The 16,551-nt window shown below is 47.5% G+C and overlaps 1 protein-coding gene across 1 annotated transcript in view; it reads left to right on the top strand.

Moving 5' to 3' along the window:
• ADAMTS9 (ADAM metallopeptidase with thrombospondin type 1 motif, 9) overlaps positions 1–10,528 on the top strand; it is a 164,016-nt gene extending 153,488 nt beyond the window's left edge. The window contains exons 37-39 of the mRNA XM_014535238.1: positions 470–574; positions 7,171–7,265; positions 9,898–10,528. Coding sequence (XP_014390724.1) covers positions 470–574; positions 7,171–7,260 — 195 coding nt within the window. The 3' untranslated portion in view covers positions 7,261–7,265; positions 9,898–10,528. The remainder of the gene's footprint in view (positions 1–469; positions 575–7,170; positions 7,266–9,897) is intronic.
• Positions 10,529–16,551: the final 6,023 nt, after the last annotated feature.

Below are 16,551 nucleotides of genomic sequence, written 5' to 3'. Positions count from 1 at the left end.
CCGCTCCTTTGAAGTCCCGCCCTGCTGTGCTCAGTACCCAGTGCTCTGCACCGGGAGCCCAAGCCCAGGAAGCTTTGGCAGCGAGATCTTGTTAGAAAAATTAGGTTGTGGCATTTTGTTCCCGAAGGAATCTGGTAATTATAGGCAACATCGGGGTTGCTGCGTTAGCTGAGAGCGAAGACTTTGAAGTCAGGGAAATGGGGGTTGCACTGCATCCTGAAGCCAAGCAGCTCTGCTGGGCCTCAGTTTCCCCATCTGCGAAGAAAACGCCTTTCCTAGAGCTCTCGCGATGATGGATGAGACGATGCTTGTAAAGTGTCTGGCCCAGACCTACTCCCCCTCCCCTCCCAAAAGAAACCCTTCTTCATGAGTCACTCGTACCACCCGCCTCCTTTCCAAGCTCCCTTTGCGCGGCCTTTGCTTGGGACATCACGTGGACTAACAAGCGTTCTCCTTGGCCGTTTTCCAGGGTCGTTTCAGCATCAACCTTTACGGAACAGGCCTCTCTTTAACCGAGTCCGCCAGATGGATCTCGCAGGGGAACTATGCCGTCTCCAACATTAAGAAGTCGCCGGTAAGGGGACCGCTGAGTGGAGGGCGGGCGTGGTGTCTCTCTCTTCCCTCTCCCCTCCCTTCCTACCCCTGCCCTCTGCGGTGTACCATGTGCTGTCCCTTTCCACAAACCATTTTGCAAAGTGTCAGAAAACTGAGGAAATAAGTCACAGGTGAGGAGAGTGTCGTTGAGCGTTCTCCGTGGCGTTGTGAGCGGGACATGCTGGTGGTAGTCGGTGCGGCCAGGAGGCGGGAGCAGGAAGAAGCCACCTGGGGAGTGTGAGCACCGGGCGCCTTGCAATTAGCCGACATGAGAGACCCTTTTATGAACTTAGGGGAGAGGATGTTTAAGAAAAACCGAAATACAAACAGGGCTGGAGAAAAGGATAGCGGGTGAAATTTGTGGAGAGTTGGGGAAACACGCATGGGTTCTACAGTAGTCAGTTTTTCATGCTCTAAAACCTCGCGCCTCAAGGTGTGTCCCTGTGGCTAGAACATCAGGATCACCTGGGAGCTGGATGCAGCTTCGGGGCGCAGGCTCTGAGCGTCTGCGCTGGAGGAAGTTGCCAGGTGGTGCTAATGCTACAGCTTGAGACGCCCTGACCCGGCCTGGGTGTCCATTAGAATCACCTGGGAGAGCTTAACATGCACGTGTCCTGGCCCCGCTTGTCACGGGAGGGGCATCCCTGAAGCAGGGGTAGAATGTGAAGTTCTGGGGTGATTCTAATGTGCACTGCCCTTCCCAGCTCCCTCAGAAGCCCTGTCAACCTGTGGCAGGAACCCGCCCGGGGACTCGTGGGGAACTTACAGAAGACGGCCCATGGCCCCGGGCTGACCCCAGACATGACCCCCTCCCAAGGACCCTCGGGACTGTGAGGACGGGAGGGGGCAAGAGAACTGGAAATGGGGTGTTATTCCAAAGGAGAGCTGCCAGACAGAATACGGGAGGCCCAGTATTAGAATTAGATTTTTAAATAAACAAGGAACCCTTTTTTTATTACTATGTCTTCAGCATCACATGCAGCATATTTATTGTAAAAAGTATCTGTTGTTGATCTGAAATTCACCTCTGTTTGGGCATCCTGTATTTTTAGTTGCTAATGCTGTCAAATCAGAATATAAAGAAGCAGCTCAGTCTGCTTCCCCTTGGGAAAGGCAGAATCACCCCATTGTGACTTCCCAGGAAAATCTCAGTTTCCCGGTTCCCTTGTTTTAAGCTGCCAGAGTTATATTTCTGTCTATGAAAAAACAACAAAAAACGGTCTCACTCCCTCTTGTCTCAGCCAATCAACTGCCTCTAATTAGATTGATTGCTCATAAATCAATCGTTGCCCTGAAGGGATGGAGAGAGCTGAGAGCAGCGCACACGTGCTTTAGGATGTGCCCTGCCCTCCAGGGCCTACGTATTATTGTTTCAATGACCCAGAGGAACAAAAAACTAATTAACTGCCCAAAACCTGGTCAGACATGAAACATCATTATGTAGGAAACCATCTATGTAAACTGTGTTACAAGTTTCAATTCTGTTTGGCAGCCAAAGTCAATATCGCAGTTTTATTCACGAAACTGAAAATAATTACAGCCGGGAGCGCCACCTTGTGGAAACAATGATTACTACCGGACAAGATCCCCTGCTGCTCCCCCAGCTTTGGGCGTGGTGTCCCCTGTGCAGGAGGGAATGGGTTCCATAGTTGCCTGTCAGCATTTTCTTTTTAAATCTTGGTGTTTCACGACAGTTCAGAGAGCCTGAGCTCAAAATAACCGCCAGGGACTGTGGGGCATTCCTTATGCCTCCCCTGGAGCCAGACAGCCATCGCTCGCTGCAGGCAGCCCCTGGAGGCAGCCCCTGGAAAGGCCGCTCTTCCTGCCTGATCCCAGGGATGCTCCATGGGAATAGGCCTCGGCAGCCAAAGGCACTTGGAAGAAAACTTGTATTTTCTTTCCTTCTCGAAGCATCACAGCAAGCATGGGGCATGAGAGGTGGGACTACAGTACACAGGGTGGAAAGCTGTGACTTTATTCAAACTAGCGGCCCCCTACATCAGTGGTTCTCAGACCCGTGCCTGCGTCTGCACCACCTCCGGGGCTGGCTGGGGAGGCCCAAATGGACATTCCAACAATGTCGGGGTGGGGGGGGTGTAGAGCGCTCACCAGCCGTGGGCCTGGCTTCTGGCAGAGCGGTGCTCCCCCTGTGGGAGTGCACTGACCACCAGGGGGCAGCTCCTGCATTGAGCGTCTGCCTCCTGGTGGTCAGTGCGCATCATAGCGACCAGTTGTTCAGCCGATTTGCATATTAGCCTTTTATTATATAGGATTACTGTTCCAACATTTTCTCAGCCCTGAGGCTGGCCACAGTTTTTAGGAGCTGGTGGAGGTGGCGAAGGAAGCAGGCTTCCTTGAGATGAACGTGGAAGGCCAGGGGACTGCAGGCTGAGCCAAGGCTGAGCCTGGGCCCGCTGGTACCCACAGCACCACGTGGATTTTGTCCACATGGGACCCCACCCCACCCAGGAGTGAGGCAGGTGGGACAGCCCCTTGGCCCAGGGACCGGCCTCTAGGCAAAGGTTTTCTCTGCACCTGCATGGCTCAGGTGCTAATGCGTTTCTACTCTGCTTGTGTGTGAGGGACAGACAGACAGAAAGAGGTGTGTGGCCCAGAGCTGAGAGCGGAGGGAGAAGGAAAGGAGGTCCCGTCGGGCTGCATGGGAGAGGCACCCCCTCTGTGTGCGCCTGGGGAAGAGGGGGCTGGAGGCCTGTGTTCTGAGACCTCCGGCCTGGCCCCAGGGCCTGCTGACAATCCTGTGCGGTTGCGGAGGAGGAGGGTAGAGGAAGAGCTGTAATAGAAGAATCTCTCTGAAATGTAAAATGAGTGAAGGTTATGTTGCCGTAGAGGAGATAGACTCGGTGCCTGTCCACCTCACTTACAGCCAGTGGCGTGAAGGTGCAGGAGGTAAATGTGTGTTTGTGGGACAAGCAGGTCTCCTTTCTCTACCGTGGGCTGCCTCCCACCTGCGATTCCTTCTGAGAACCCAGCTGTCCGCCACGTGTAGAGGTCACACTGCAGACAGTGTAGTGAAACCACCTTACACACCTGTGCTTTTACGCTGTGCATCCCTGTAGAAATCAGGCACGCTTCTACAGATATTCATATGTATGCGACTCTCTGGGGCCGGATTGAAAGTGTATGTACATCCACATGCCATGTTTTATGGGCAGTTTCACCACCAGCACACGCCAAAGAAAGGTAAATGCGCTCACTCCAGGCCCAGACGTGCTGGCTTGGCTGAGGCACCGGGAGACCTCCCCTCTCAGATTGACTGAGGAAACAGAGAAGTTGGGGAAAGTATGAAATAGAAACCATCCTTAATGGTGCAGAGAGTCATTCATCTTCATATATGTAAGAGCTCAAACAGGCCGGCTAACCACATGTTCGTTGAAGTCATGGGGCTTATTTCTAGAAAGCTCCATTTGCTCTAGTGAAGAACTAAAAACAATTTACAATTACTGATCTGTTGTAGGGGAGTGGGTGCTTCTAAAATGCTGGAAAACAGACCCTTTTCTCAGAAATAGGCACTGTTTCCATGGCAACTTTATGCTACGCATTCCCCCAGTACGTTTTGTTGTTGCTGTTGTTTTGTAATAAAAATAAGTTTGGGGTTAGTTTTTATCTAAATCACAGTAGCTGAGTCCCAATTAATGAAATAACATGACAGTTGCAAAGTCATTATCAACGGTTTTACAAGTACCAGCCTTTCCTCGTCTCCATGACAACAGGCAATGATGGAGATGCACAGAGGAAATACACCCTCATGATACAGACAGCGAATATTCCACAAATATTAGGTTAAGTACTAGACCAAGCACTGTACATGCCTTCATTGACTTACAGCAAACCTGTCAGGAGAGACTGATATCACCCCCATTTCCAGGCGCCCCGGCTTACAGTTACTTAAAGATGCAGCACCGGCCCCACGCCGCCGGCCGGTCCTCTCTCTGCCAGGTCAGGAGAGAGTTTGGGTGAAGCTCAAGCTTTGACGAGACAGAGGCATTCTAGCATGTTGGCATCCTGCGACCACCAGACCAATTCCCAGCCTGGGCGAAGGTTCCTGGCTAGAAGCTTGGTCTGGCATCAGATCCAGTTGCTGGCGTCAGACTCGCTCCGGAACTCACATGGGCCTGAAAACCAGGGCCATCGGGGTGATAGAAACCTCCCCACTCATCTCACTCATACTCCAAGGCATGCACATGTGAGAGAGAGAGAGAGCCTAACTTGTTCTCTTTATTTGTTAAATTGGCCAAGTTCTATATCTAATAAGAGTAGCCTTATTTGCAAGAGACTTTCCTAATTTGGCCATAAGAACCAAATATTCATGGCCTTTGACCCAGTTCTGGGAGTGTAGCCCAAATGCAGGCACACGATGGCCCATCACAGTGTTACTCCCAATAGTGGGTGGCATATGGGAAACATCTAAGATGCCAAACACTGTGCAGAGGGGGGGGGGGGGGTAGCTCGACACGGTGAATTTCCACAGTGGGGGAGACGCCAGTTAAACAAGTTCTTCCTCGCATGGTGAAGTGTTAGGAGAACTAACTAGCAGAGTGATCCGAATCCCAGGTCAAAAAGAAGAGTGCGCCTCAGCCTCATTCATTCATTCATTCATTCATTCAACAGATGCATATTTCGTATCACTCTGAGCCACACAGGGTGGGGGAGACACAGGTTCACAGTGTGAGTGTGTGAAGCACACTTATTTTTGTATTGCTGTTCATTAACTATTGCCTTATTTTCCATATGTACCCCTGCAAACATGCGTTTGCCCACCCCGTATGCTGAGCTAGGTTCTGGAGAGCCTTGAATCCTAAGCTGACATTGCCTTGCCAGCCCGGGGCTCACCTTCTAGCAGGAAGACAGGTGTAAAGGAAGAACTGCCTATCTTTACAGGCTGCTGTGTAGCAGTCACTGGGTCAGGAAGGCATGTCAAGGGAAGGACCCTGGGCTGGGTCCTGAAGGACTTTCCAGTCAAAAGTTGGACTGACCCAGTGCACGCAGAGGGCAAGGAGGAGAGCGAGCTCCAGGTAGAGGAGTGACATGTGCACAGGCCCAGTGTACAGAGCACATCAGAAAAGCAGCCCAAAGAAATTCCGGGAGCAGGGCAGGTATCTGGAAGTGACGGTATCTGGAATGAACACCCAGGACTTCAGGTCAAGGGTGGGGAACGTCCGGCCCGCGGGCCATGAAGGCCCCACAAAATCATTGGGTCTGGCCCTGCCAAGGCATTAGGGGTGCGTAATTAAATGTTTGACCAAATGTAGCAGGCTGAATTTTAAGTTGATAATTTTGTATGGCCTGTGAATGAGGTTATAACTATGCAGATGGCCCCGGGCAGAGAAGAGGTTCCCCACCCCTGCTCTAGATCAAGGGTTGGAAAACTTTCTCCGCTAAGGACAGGTTTATTTTCTCTGGACATATTTCTTTGGCTATTGCAATAGAACAAGATTTCATGGGTAAACTGTTTCCATTCTTGGCTAACAAATGAGCGACTTTGAAACTTATTTACTCATTGCATTTTTTATTTTTACAAAGAAATTATGCTTCGGAGAGATACTCCTTTTTAAACATTCTGAACTTAGGGCCTTGCTCTCCCGTGAGTTGGGAACATTGTGATGAAGGCCGAGTTTGGTAACAGGTTTAGCCGCGGCCGCCAACCCATGGTCCGCAGAACACTGTTGGTCTGTGAGGTCCGGAAGGTTGCGACCGCTGGTTTAGAGTGTTTCTCCTTACGCAGCTGTGATGTCATTGTGTGATAACGCCCAGGCTTTGCCCTCTCAATTTGATGACGTGATAATCCACCCAGCACTGTACCTCAAAAGTGTAGCATCCAGAGTCTACTTTTTTCTTCTTGTTTTGACACTAGTAATAAAAAAAATAAAGCAGAATGTTATGATATATAGTACGCCTGGCACTCAAAGCACTGTCAACTGAAGAGGTGTCCCTGTGATTGGCAGTGTGCAGAGTAGCAATATAGAGCAAGAGAGCTGTCCCAGCTACTCAACCCTGGAGTCATGGAGTGAATGAACAAGGCTACATTTCAATCAAACTTTATGGGCAGTGAAACTTGAATTTTATAAAATTTTCACCTGTCAAGAAGTATTATTATTATTATTATCATTATTATTTGCTTCTTCTAAACTATTTAAAAATGTACACATGCCCTGGCCCGTAGCTCAGTTGGTTAGAGCATCATTCTGATGCGCCAAGGTTGTGGGTTCTATCCCTGGTCAGGGCACATAGAAGAAGCAAGCAATGAATGCATCAATAAGTGGAACAACAAATCAATGTTTCTCTCTGTGTGTCTCCCCCTTCCTCTCTCTCCAAATTAATAAAAAAAAAAAATTAAAACGTCAACACTATGCTGACCTGTGGGCCATCCGGAGGTGGGTGGCAGTATGCCCTGAGCCCACGGCCGTCAACCTGCTTCGCCTCACAGTGAGGGACAGGCCTCGCTGCCTTTCAGAAGGCCCGCCCCCTGTGTGCGCAGGAGCGATTGCCTGCAGAGCCAGGGCAAGCGCTGGAAACGCCAGCCACGCGAGTAGTCTAATGTCATGCGTCTCCTTGCAGGATGGCACCCGAGTCGTGGGGACATGCGGCGGTTACTGTGGGAAATGCACTCCGTCCTCGGGCACTGGCCTGGAGGTTCAGATTTTATAGTTAAGGTAAGTCAGTTCTGTCTGTTTGTCTGTCTATCTCTCTATCTACCTCATTCTTTTCGCAGCCTGCCTCATGAGTAACAAATGTGGCCAGGCCCATTGCCCAGGACTGTCCTGCCTTTTCCTCCCCTGCTCATCTGCCCTCCACCCTGGGATCTGAGGCTTCCTGCGTCAGCTTTGGCTGCAGAGCCGGTTAAATGCTGCTACTGGGCTCTGTCTCAGCAGGTCCTGCCTCAGTGGGTCTCTGGTAGATGCAGGAATCTGTATTTTTAGGACAAAGAATTCTGGTGTGGGTGACTCAACCTTTGCGAATGCTGCCTGGGGTGTTGTAATAATAATACTTAGGGTGTTCACTGCGCCCTGACTGTGTGCCCGGCACCACGCTCAGCACTTTGCAGGCATCATTTCATGGAATCCTCACAAGAAAGCCACACGTGGGGCTGTGATCCTCGTTTCACAGATGGGAGCCGCGGCCCACACAGTAGGCAGTTGGCCTGTGGGCACAATGAGTCCCCTTGGCAGAGCCCGGGCGTGTCCTCCCAGAGCCCCTGCCCTCCTGACTGCACTGTGGCACACACTTGGGGTGCAATTGGAAGCTTGTTAAACATGCAGAACCCCAGGCCTCCCCTTAGGCCCGTGAAACCAGAATCTGCATCCCTAGGAGAGTCGTGCTTGCTGAAGCTTGGCAATCCCTGGTCCAACCACAGTATGCCGACAAGTGCCTTCTCTGCCGGGCAGAGGGCGGATTGGTCCCGCTTTTTCTTGCCCCAGTGCCCTCAGCCACAAGGGAGGAACTCAGCCCACTCATATGACCTCCCACTAACTGCCGTCCAGTTTCCAGCAGCCCATGATCCTGGGAAGCTCTTAGGAGAACCTAGTTGTCACTTATAAAGCAGTATTTCAAGGTTCAATTAAACATCTAAATTCAAAATTATGATCTCAAGTTAGGATTATTTCCTTTGCAAGAGGCAAAAGACCAAAAGGAAACTTACTGTCTTAAATAACTCAGCCATTCAAGCAGTGGGCTGGCTTCAGGCATGGCTGGATCCAGAGGCTCAAACGGAGTCATCCGGACTCGTTCTTTCTCCATCAGTCAGCAGTGCTTGTCTCTTAAACGGCTTCATCCTCAGGCAGGTCATCTCCCCGCACCATGGCCCCCGGCAGCTCTCGGCTCACACCACCCTCACAGCTCATGGTCCCAAGTAAATGCTCATCTCCAGCATCCATTCTGCACAGGAACTCTGGCTCTGGTCGGGTCACATGGCCACTTCTGAACCAATCACAATGCCCAGGAAATGGGGATCATGTACCCACCTAGAGTTGGGTGATTGACAGCTTCATTTGGAAGAGACATAGTTCCCAACGCACAAGGGGTTTGTTATCAGAAATGGGGAGATGGGATGAAGGCAGCAAAGTCAGCAAGTATCCACTAGAGATCCCCATTATATGTGTATTTATATATTTTACATATGGTAAATAAATGTTTGCGTGTGTTTTACATAATATTTACATGTACATATAGGAAAAAGCCTAGAAGGATATATACCAGTATGAGAAGAGCGTTATCTTGGGTGGGAATTTCCGGCTAGTGACTTGTTACTCTTTATGCTTCCCTGAAATCTACAGGTTTCTCATAACAAACATCCTTTACTTGTAAAATCTAAGAGAATAACGTGTGATTGTTCATTCTACATGAAAAAATGTATGCATTGCCTACGCTTGACTTGTGACCTTTGAGACAGAAGATTGACCTTTCTTGGTGGCTCATCTGTTTCCAGGTGCCCTGAAGAGGAAGCCGTGATGGATGGATGAAGGATAGTAATGCAATACCTCCACCTAAAATCTGGGCGTGTGTGTGTGTGCGTGTGCGTGCGTGTGTGTGTGTGTGTGTGTGTGTGTGTGTGGACTTGTATGCTTGTGTGTGTGTGTACATATACATATGCATATATAAACCTATATACACACACACATCTCCGGATATGGGTGTGTATATTTGTGGAATGTCCTAATGATGTAAAGTTTAATATTTATGTTTGAAATTATTTATTGTGATGTAATATTTTTGTACGTAAAATGATTCTATTATGACTGCCTTTTGCAATATTTTGTTCCTTGCAGTCAGACCACTGCATTTTACGTACTCTACATTATATGTAGTATTATGACAAAAGTGATCCTTCATTATCACGGTACACTATTGTTTACTTTCTATATGTAAATCTTTTTATTGCTCATTTTTTTTAAAAAATTGTAATTTGTTTTTTAAAACAATCTAGCTATCATCAAGGTGCTACAGCAGTATTTGCCATTTCTATGAAAGCATCATTAGCCCGTAAGGAATTTAGTGGTCACAGATTGTACCAGCTATGAATTACGTTAAGTATCTATTCAGTTTCACGTGAACTCTGGGAACAAAATTGCTGCCTTGGTGCTACTATTGTATTATTTAAGTGATCTTCAGACTCAGAAATGTAAACACATTTAATAAGGGAGGAACCGAAGGACATTGTCCAATGGACGGAACCAGTTGGCTAGAATGAGACCAGCTGTTTACCCCTGTTTTCGGACATGTCTTTCTTGGAAGAGAGTTGTACTCTGTTCTTTTTATTGTTGTTGTTATTAATATGTTTTGCTTCAGTTCATGGTGCCTCAGTCCCTCCGTGTGAAATGGAGGGCCCCACAAGTAGTGTCATTCCAGGGACCTTGAGAAAGAGAGGTCCTCTCAGCATTTTGCTAAGACTTTCTGAAATGACGTCCAAGTTTACCAGTTGCAAGATGAGGATGCATACATAGAACAGCTGGCCTTCAGCACCTCCAGAGTACCCGGAAGTTCAGAGCCAGGTGCTTAATCATTGCCTTTTGCATGAAAACATTGGCAACATGCCTTCTCCTCCGGCCATGAGCCCGAGACCCTGCCAGTGTTCGTGGCTGCTGCAGCGATCGTCATTTGTGACAAGACATGAACTGTGGAGTACCAGGTTCCCCATCTTTCTGATCATCCATCACCCCACTCTGCTACATCTTTCCAAAAGGAAGTGCCAAAGCCATGGTCCTGCCTTCCAACCTGACCGGAGGGAAGTCATTGCCAACACCCCCTGGCAGACCCTGCCACTTCCACAAACCAAAGAGATGAAGAAAAACCTGGCAGTGTTCTCCAAGCCCCGGAACTCCAGAGCGCGCCAGGAGAGGGTATACTCAGTGTATGAATATGTGCTGTTCTCCATTGTTAACACATTGCAAAAATATACTATGAATAAATACCATGACCACGACCAAACAGTTGTGTTCCACGTGGTTTCTGGACTCTCGTTCAAGTGGGAATGAAAATGTCTCTAGTTTTTAAGATTGCCAGATTGAGAAGAAATGCAGTTCCTAATCTCAGCAATTACAGTTGCTATTTTAGAGACAGATAAGGGATGGGGACTGTCCCCAAGTCTGTCTTTTTATCACTCAAATCAGTGGAAGTGATTCTTCCAAAAATCAGAGGTATAAACCTCTTATCTGTGTGACAGAGAACAAATGAACTAATGACCCAGATTTAAGTGGGATTTGGGAGCTTACCTGTCCATTTTTTTTAACAGTAAGTTCTATACTACAGACTAATGGTGTCTATAGAAATGAGAGCTTCCAAAGAAGTCTAATAGTAAGTGGACATTCACCATATACCAGGCCCTTTATTGAATTGTTTTAGCTCATCCCCACGACTACCCAGGAGAACAGGTAATAAATTTTCGTCATTCTATCGAGAAGGAGACAGAGTCTTCGAGATGCAAGTGGGCCCTCGGTCACAGACAGCGAATAAGGGGCAGTCCCTGAAGAGCTCTGACTGGATGAGTCAGTCACAAGGCCACTTCTGGAGCCCTCACATTGTCCAGTGGAGGTGGGGACCATGTGCCCATTGGGGTCATGTGTCCAGTGATTGACAGCTTCCGTTGGAACAGGGACAGTTCCCAGAACAGAAGAGTTTTGTTATCAGAAAAGGGCAGATGGTATGAAGACAGGCAAAAGCAGCAGGTGTCCACTCTAGATTCCAATTGTGTGTGTTTCATGCACACACATATGTGCATGTTGTGAGCATTTGTATGCACGCACACACGTGCAAGTGTAAAGTCTCCAAGTCCCACAGCTCACACAGTCCCAGCCCCATCCCCGTCATTCACCAGCATCATCTGAACTTTGCTTCTTGTCCCTCCCCTGACATCTGCTGACGGCCTTGGTTTCTTCACCTGTGAAATGAGGCTATTGATAGTCCTCCCCCCTGCCCTGCAGGACTGGGTGTTTGCTGAAGCCCCTCTGAGCCAGGAGCAGCCCTCAGAATGGGCCTGATCGGCAAGGTTAAGCTGACGGCAGAGAAGGCATGGGTTTGGGGCCAGTTAGGAGCGGCGTTCAGCTGCTAATCACAGAGCCTGCCTGCAGCGGCTTACACGCTGGAAGGTGTGTTTCACCGATGTGTCAATTAAACCTGGAGAGAGGCAACCCGGAGGGTGTGACAATTCCACAAAATCATCAGGGATGGAGTTTCTCTATGTACTTCTCAATTTTACACATTCCAGTGTGACTGCTAGAGCTCCAGCAGTCGCTCCCAAATCACAGGCAACAAGGAAAAAGGAACGGTGGGTGTGTAAGAGGTGGCCTGGTCCCAGACCTCTGTCCTTCTTCATAAGAGGATTTCCAGAAACCTCACCCACAGATTCCGGTTGTACCTGTCAGCAGGGATTGCGCCCTCTGGCTGCACCTGGGCTGCGGGGCACGGGGAAATAGGGCAGTTGCACAGAGAGCACTGTCACTGCAGGAAACGAGGAGTCTGTTGCTAGGAAAGAAGGCACATGGGTTGGAAAGAGGCAAATAGAAGTCTCTGCACCAGGGTCAGGTACAGAGACAGGAGTGAAGGTTTGGAAGCAGTTATCAAAGTAAGAAGAGATCACAGAGCCTGGGCAAGAGCTGTAGCCATTGCAGTGCTCAATAATTACAGTGATGTCGGTGGTAGAATGAACAAGCACTGACTGGTTAGGTGCAGGGTGGGCTGTGGGAGAGAAGGCGCTGACTGGCATGAGGACAAGATGAGGTTCCCCTTTGCTTCCAGATAGAAACAGGGTGATGGGAAGGTGACTGGGTGGGTGAATGGACAGATGCAATCTGCTGAAATCCATTAATCTTTTACATTTTTATGTCACTATGCACATTAAATACCGTCTTTCTATTTTACTCATTTATTCATCGATCCAAAGAATATTTATTGCATCTCTGCTAATTTCCAAGCTCTGTTCTGGACACTGGAGGTTCAACAATGTATCAGGGTACAGACCAAGAGGCTGCCCTTTAGGGCTGCCATATCAAAATGCCACAGATTGGGTGGCTTAGGTTACAGAAATATATTTCCTCATAGGCTAGAAGTGCAGGATCAAGGTGCTACTAGGGCTGGTTTCTGGTGAGGCTCCTCTTCCTGGCTTGGAGACAGCCCTCTTCTTGTTCTTGCTGTGACCCCACATGGGCTTTCCCAAGGAGAGAGAGAGAGAGAGAGAGAGAGAGAGAGAGAGAGAGAGATCTGGTCTCTTCCTCTTATAAGGACCCCCATCCTTTTGGATTAGGGCTCCACCCTTATGACCTCATTTGACCTTGATGACCTTCTTAGAAGCCCTAGCTCCAGATATAGTCACATTAGGAGTTAGGGCTCCAACATAAAGTTTGGAAGACAATGCATTTCATAACAGAGGCTATGCCAAAGAGACCCCAAAATAAGATGGGCATTTATTCCTCTCCCGTTGGCTGTGCAGAGATGGGCAGGCGGGGGCCTGGTGGGTGGCTCTGTCTGCATGGCATCAAAGAACTCAGGCTCCTCCTGTTTTGTGGCTTGGCCATTCTCTGAGGCATCATCCTCACAAGGCTCATCCTCACCGTGTCTGTCTCTAACCTGCAGGAAGGGGACAACCATTTTAAGGCAAGACCTGGAAGTTAAAGAAGAACTTTTATTCACAACTTATTGGCAGTTGCCTAGATGCATAGCTTCATGTAGCTGCAAGAGAGGCTGGGAAGTGTACTCTCTAGTTGGCAGTGCACACCCAGCTACTGCCCAGTGGGGCTCTGTTACTAACAGGAAGGAGGGGAGATTGGGCAGCTGCATCTGCCACAGCAGTGAACAAAACCTACAGAAATCTCTGCCTTTTGGAGCTTCCATTTTAGTGGTGACAGACAAGAGAAAAATAAGCAAGTAAAACACTGCGATTCTTTTCTTGAAATAAATCTGACCGTGTTTCCCACCATGGCCACTCCTATCCCATGGTGACATGTCCTGTCACTGCCTGAGCACCAGTGCCTTGCATTCCCAGAGCATCCACACATGCTGTTCCTCCCTCTGCTCTAGAGTGCTGATTTTCCTTCGTCTGCAGATGGATACAAAAATCATGAATAGCGAGCAAAACCTAGGATGGCGGGTGGAGAGAAGCACTAGAGCAACGGTTCTCAACCTGTGGGTCGCGACCCCTTTGGGGGTCGAACGACCCTTTCACAGGGGTCGCCTAAGACCATCCGAAAACACATATATAATTACATATTGTTTCTCCACCGCAGTGGCCCTGGGAAACTCTCCCTGTCACCAACAGGTGGCAGCAGAGGTCCGGCTCTGTCATTTCAGTCTGGAGTGGGCCACTGCACTGTTAGCCTGCAGGGTTTTGCTGCTAGCTTTTTTTAAAGGTTTTTTACTGTGGTAAATACACGTAACAAAATTTAACATCTTAACTGTTTTTGAAGTGCACAGCTCAGTGGCATTAAGGACATTCACATTGTTGTGCAACCATCACTACCATCCATCCCCAGATGGTGGGACCTCTTTCCTCTTACAAAACAGAAACTGTGTCCTAAACATCCCCCACCTCTTTTTCTACTCTACTTTGTGTCTGTAAGTGTGATGGCTTTAGGCACTTCCTGTAAGTGGAATCATACACTATTTGCCTTATTTCCCTGAGCATAACATCCATGTTGTATCATGGCTCAGAATTCCCTTTAAGAAAATATTTTTCAATTACCATTGACATACAATATTATATTAGTTTCAGGTGTGCAACCCCATGATTAGACATTATGTAACTTACAAAGTGATCACCCTGATCATTCTAGTACCCATCTGACACCACACATAGTTATTACAGTGTTATTGGCTATATTCCCCATGATGTATTTTACATCCCTGTGACTATTCTTATAACTGGTAATTTGTATTTCTTAATTCCTTCACCTTTTTAAACCAGCCCCCAACCCCCTCCCATCTGGAGACCATCAGTTTGTTCTCTGTATCTGATTTTTCTGCTTATTTCAGAGGTGATTTTGCAAGGACATTTTGAGGTCCTAGGCCCTGAGAAGATTATGTTATTTCCCTCAAACACATACCTCAAAATTAAAAATAAGTCCAGACCGTGAATTTAGGGTGTGTATTTTCATGAAGACTATTTTTTTTAAATATCAAATATCAATTTCTCGAAAAAACCTGAAGACCATCTTTGCTGCAGCCAGAGCGCAGGTTTCCTCGGCTCGGTAGGTGACCAGCTAGTTTTACATGATTAATCCCAATGATACCCAATAAGGACTCTGAGCCGCGAGTTTGACATGCTGGCCTTACAGGCTATTGATAGGAGTGTCTGTGTGGTTGAGGATGGTGTTTGTACATAAAAAAGACAACTAATATTCAATTTATTACATTTCCAAGTACAAAAACCTAGTTCTTAAAAGAACTTCAGAGTTCAGCTTACAAATCCTATTATTATACTTATCAGCCTAGTGTTTAGCAATTACTTTTTGAAAAACTTCTGAATGCTGTTTGCTCCATTCATGACTTAGACAATTAAAAGCATTCTAATATTTTGTACAGTATTTATGCATTTCATGAATTTTATTCCTGTCATACGTCCTTCAATTATCTAACTTATGAAAGTCTTTTCTAACTATTTAATCTTTATAAACACAAAAATATAAATATTATATGAATCAGTAGACTTAAGGTTCTTTTAAATATTTCAAAGTGGAAAATTAATTTAGTATGGTTTTAACTTAAAACACATTTTAAATTGGCATTATAAACTACCACTCTAACAGCTCGAATGTTTAAAATCGTGTCTATTATATAAACTATTAGCTATCAAGTTTTCACATGTTCCTTAGCACACAAATGTTCATACGGGGGTCCTGATTCCCTTGAGCATTTTTAGATCTTAGCTCTTGCTCTTGGCATGACTAAGAGTCCTGTGCTCACTCAGCGCTGTAGACTCAGGTAAAGCTCACTCAGCGGGCCGGTCAGGTAAAGCATGAGAGCAGCAGATCACCAGGGTGGTTCTTCTCACTCCAGCTCTGCACTCACTCATTTCCTATTGCTCTGCAACAAATGACCTCAACCCAAATGTTACGTTTCAGTTCTGGCGCCCAGCCCTCTAAAATGGACCAGCGAGTGGGCTGTGTTCCCTCTGGAGCAGTGGTTCTCAACCTTCCTAATGCCGCGACCCTTTAATACAGTTCCTCATGTTGTGGTGACCCCCAACCATAAAATTATTTTCATTGCTACTTCATAACTGTAATTTTGCTACTGTTATGAATCGTAATGTAAATATCTGATATGCAGGATGTATTTTCATTGTTACAAATGGAACATAATTAAAGCATAGTGATTAATCACAAAAACAATATGTAATTGTATATGTGTTTTCCGATGGTCTTAGGCGACCCCTGTGAAAGGGTCGTTCGACCCCCAAAGGGGTCGCGACCCACAGGTTGAGCACCGCTGCTCTGGAGGCTCCAGGGCAGAATCTGCCTCCTCACCATTTCCAGCTTCCGGAGGCCGCCTGCATTCCCTGGCTTGTTGCCCCCTCCTTCATCTTCGAAGCCAGCAGGGTAGCATCTTCAAATCTCTACCTCCCTCTCTGACCTCTGCTTCCATCATCATGTCACCTTTTCCTGAGTTTGACTCACTTGCCTCCTTCTTCTAAGAACCTGTGTGATTGCATAGGGCGCACCAGATGGCCCAGGATCACCTCCTTGTATTAAGAGCCTTAACTTAATCACATCTGCAAATGCCCTGTAGAATGCCAGGTAGCATCCTCACAGGTTTGGAGATTAGGATGTGGACATCTCTGGGAGGTCATTCTGTCTATTACACCTTTTCCACACATTTAAGGACCAGAGATACTGGCCAGATGCTGATATGATTGTCCAAATCCCTAATAGGCCACACTGGCCTTTAGGTCAATGACCTTTAACTTCAAAAGAAGGACGTTCCATAGCCCATGTTCCTGGATTAAAATGCCACATA

The sequence above is a fragment of the Myotis brandtii genome, unplaced genomic scaffold (genome assembly GCF_000412655.1).
Source record: "Myotis brandtii unplaced genomic scaffold, ASM41265v1 scaffold140, whole genome shotgun sequence".
Lineage (NCBI taxonomy): Eukaryota > Metazoa > Chordata > Mammalia > Chiroptera > Vespertilionidae > Myotis > Myotis brandtii.
This window is presented reverse-complemented; position numbering and strand designations above follow the sequence as displayed.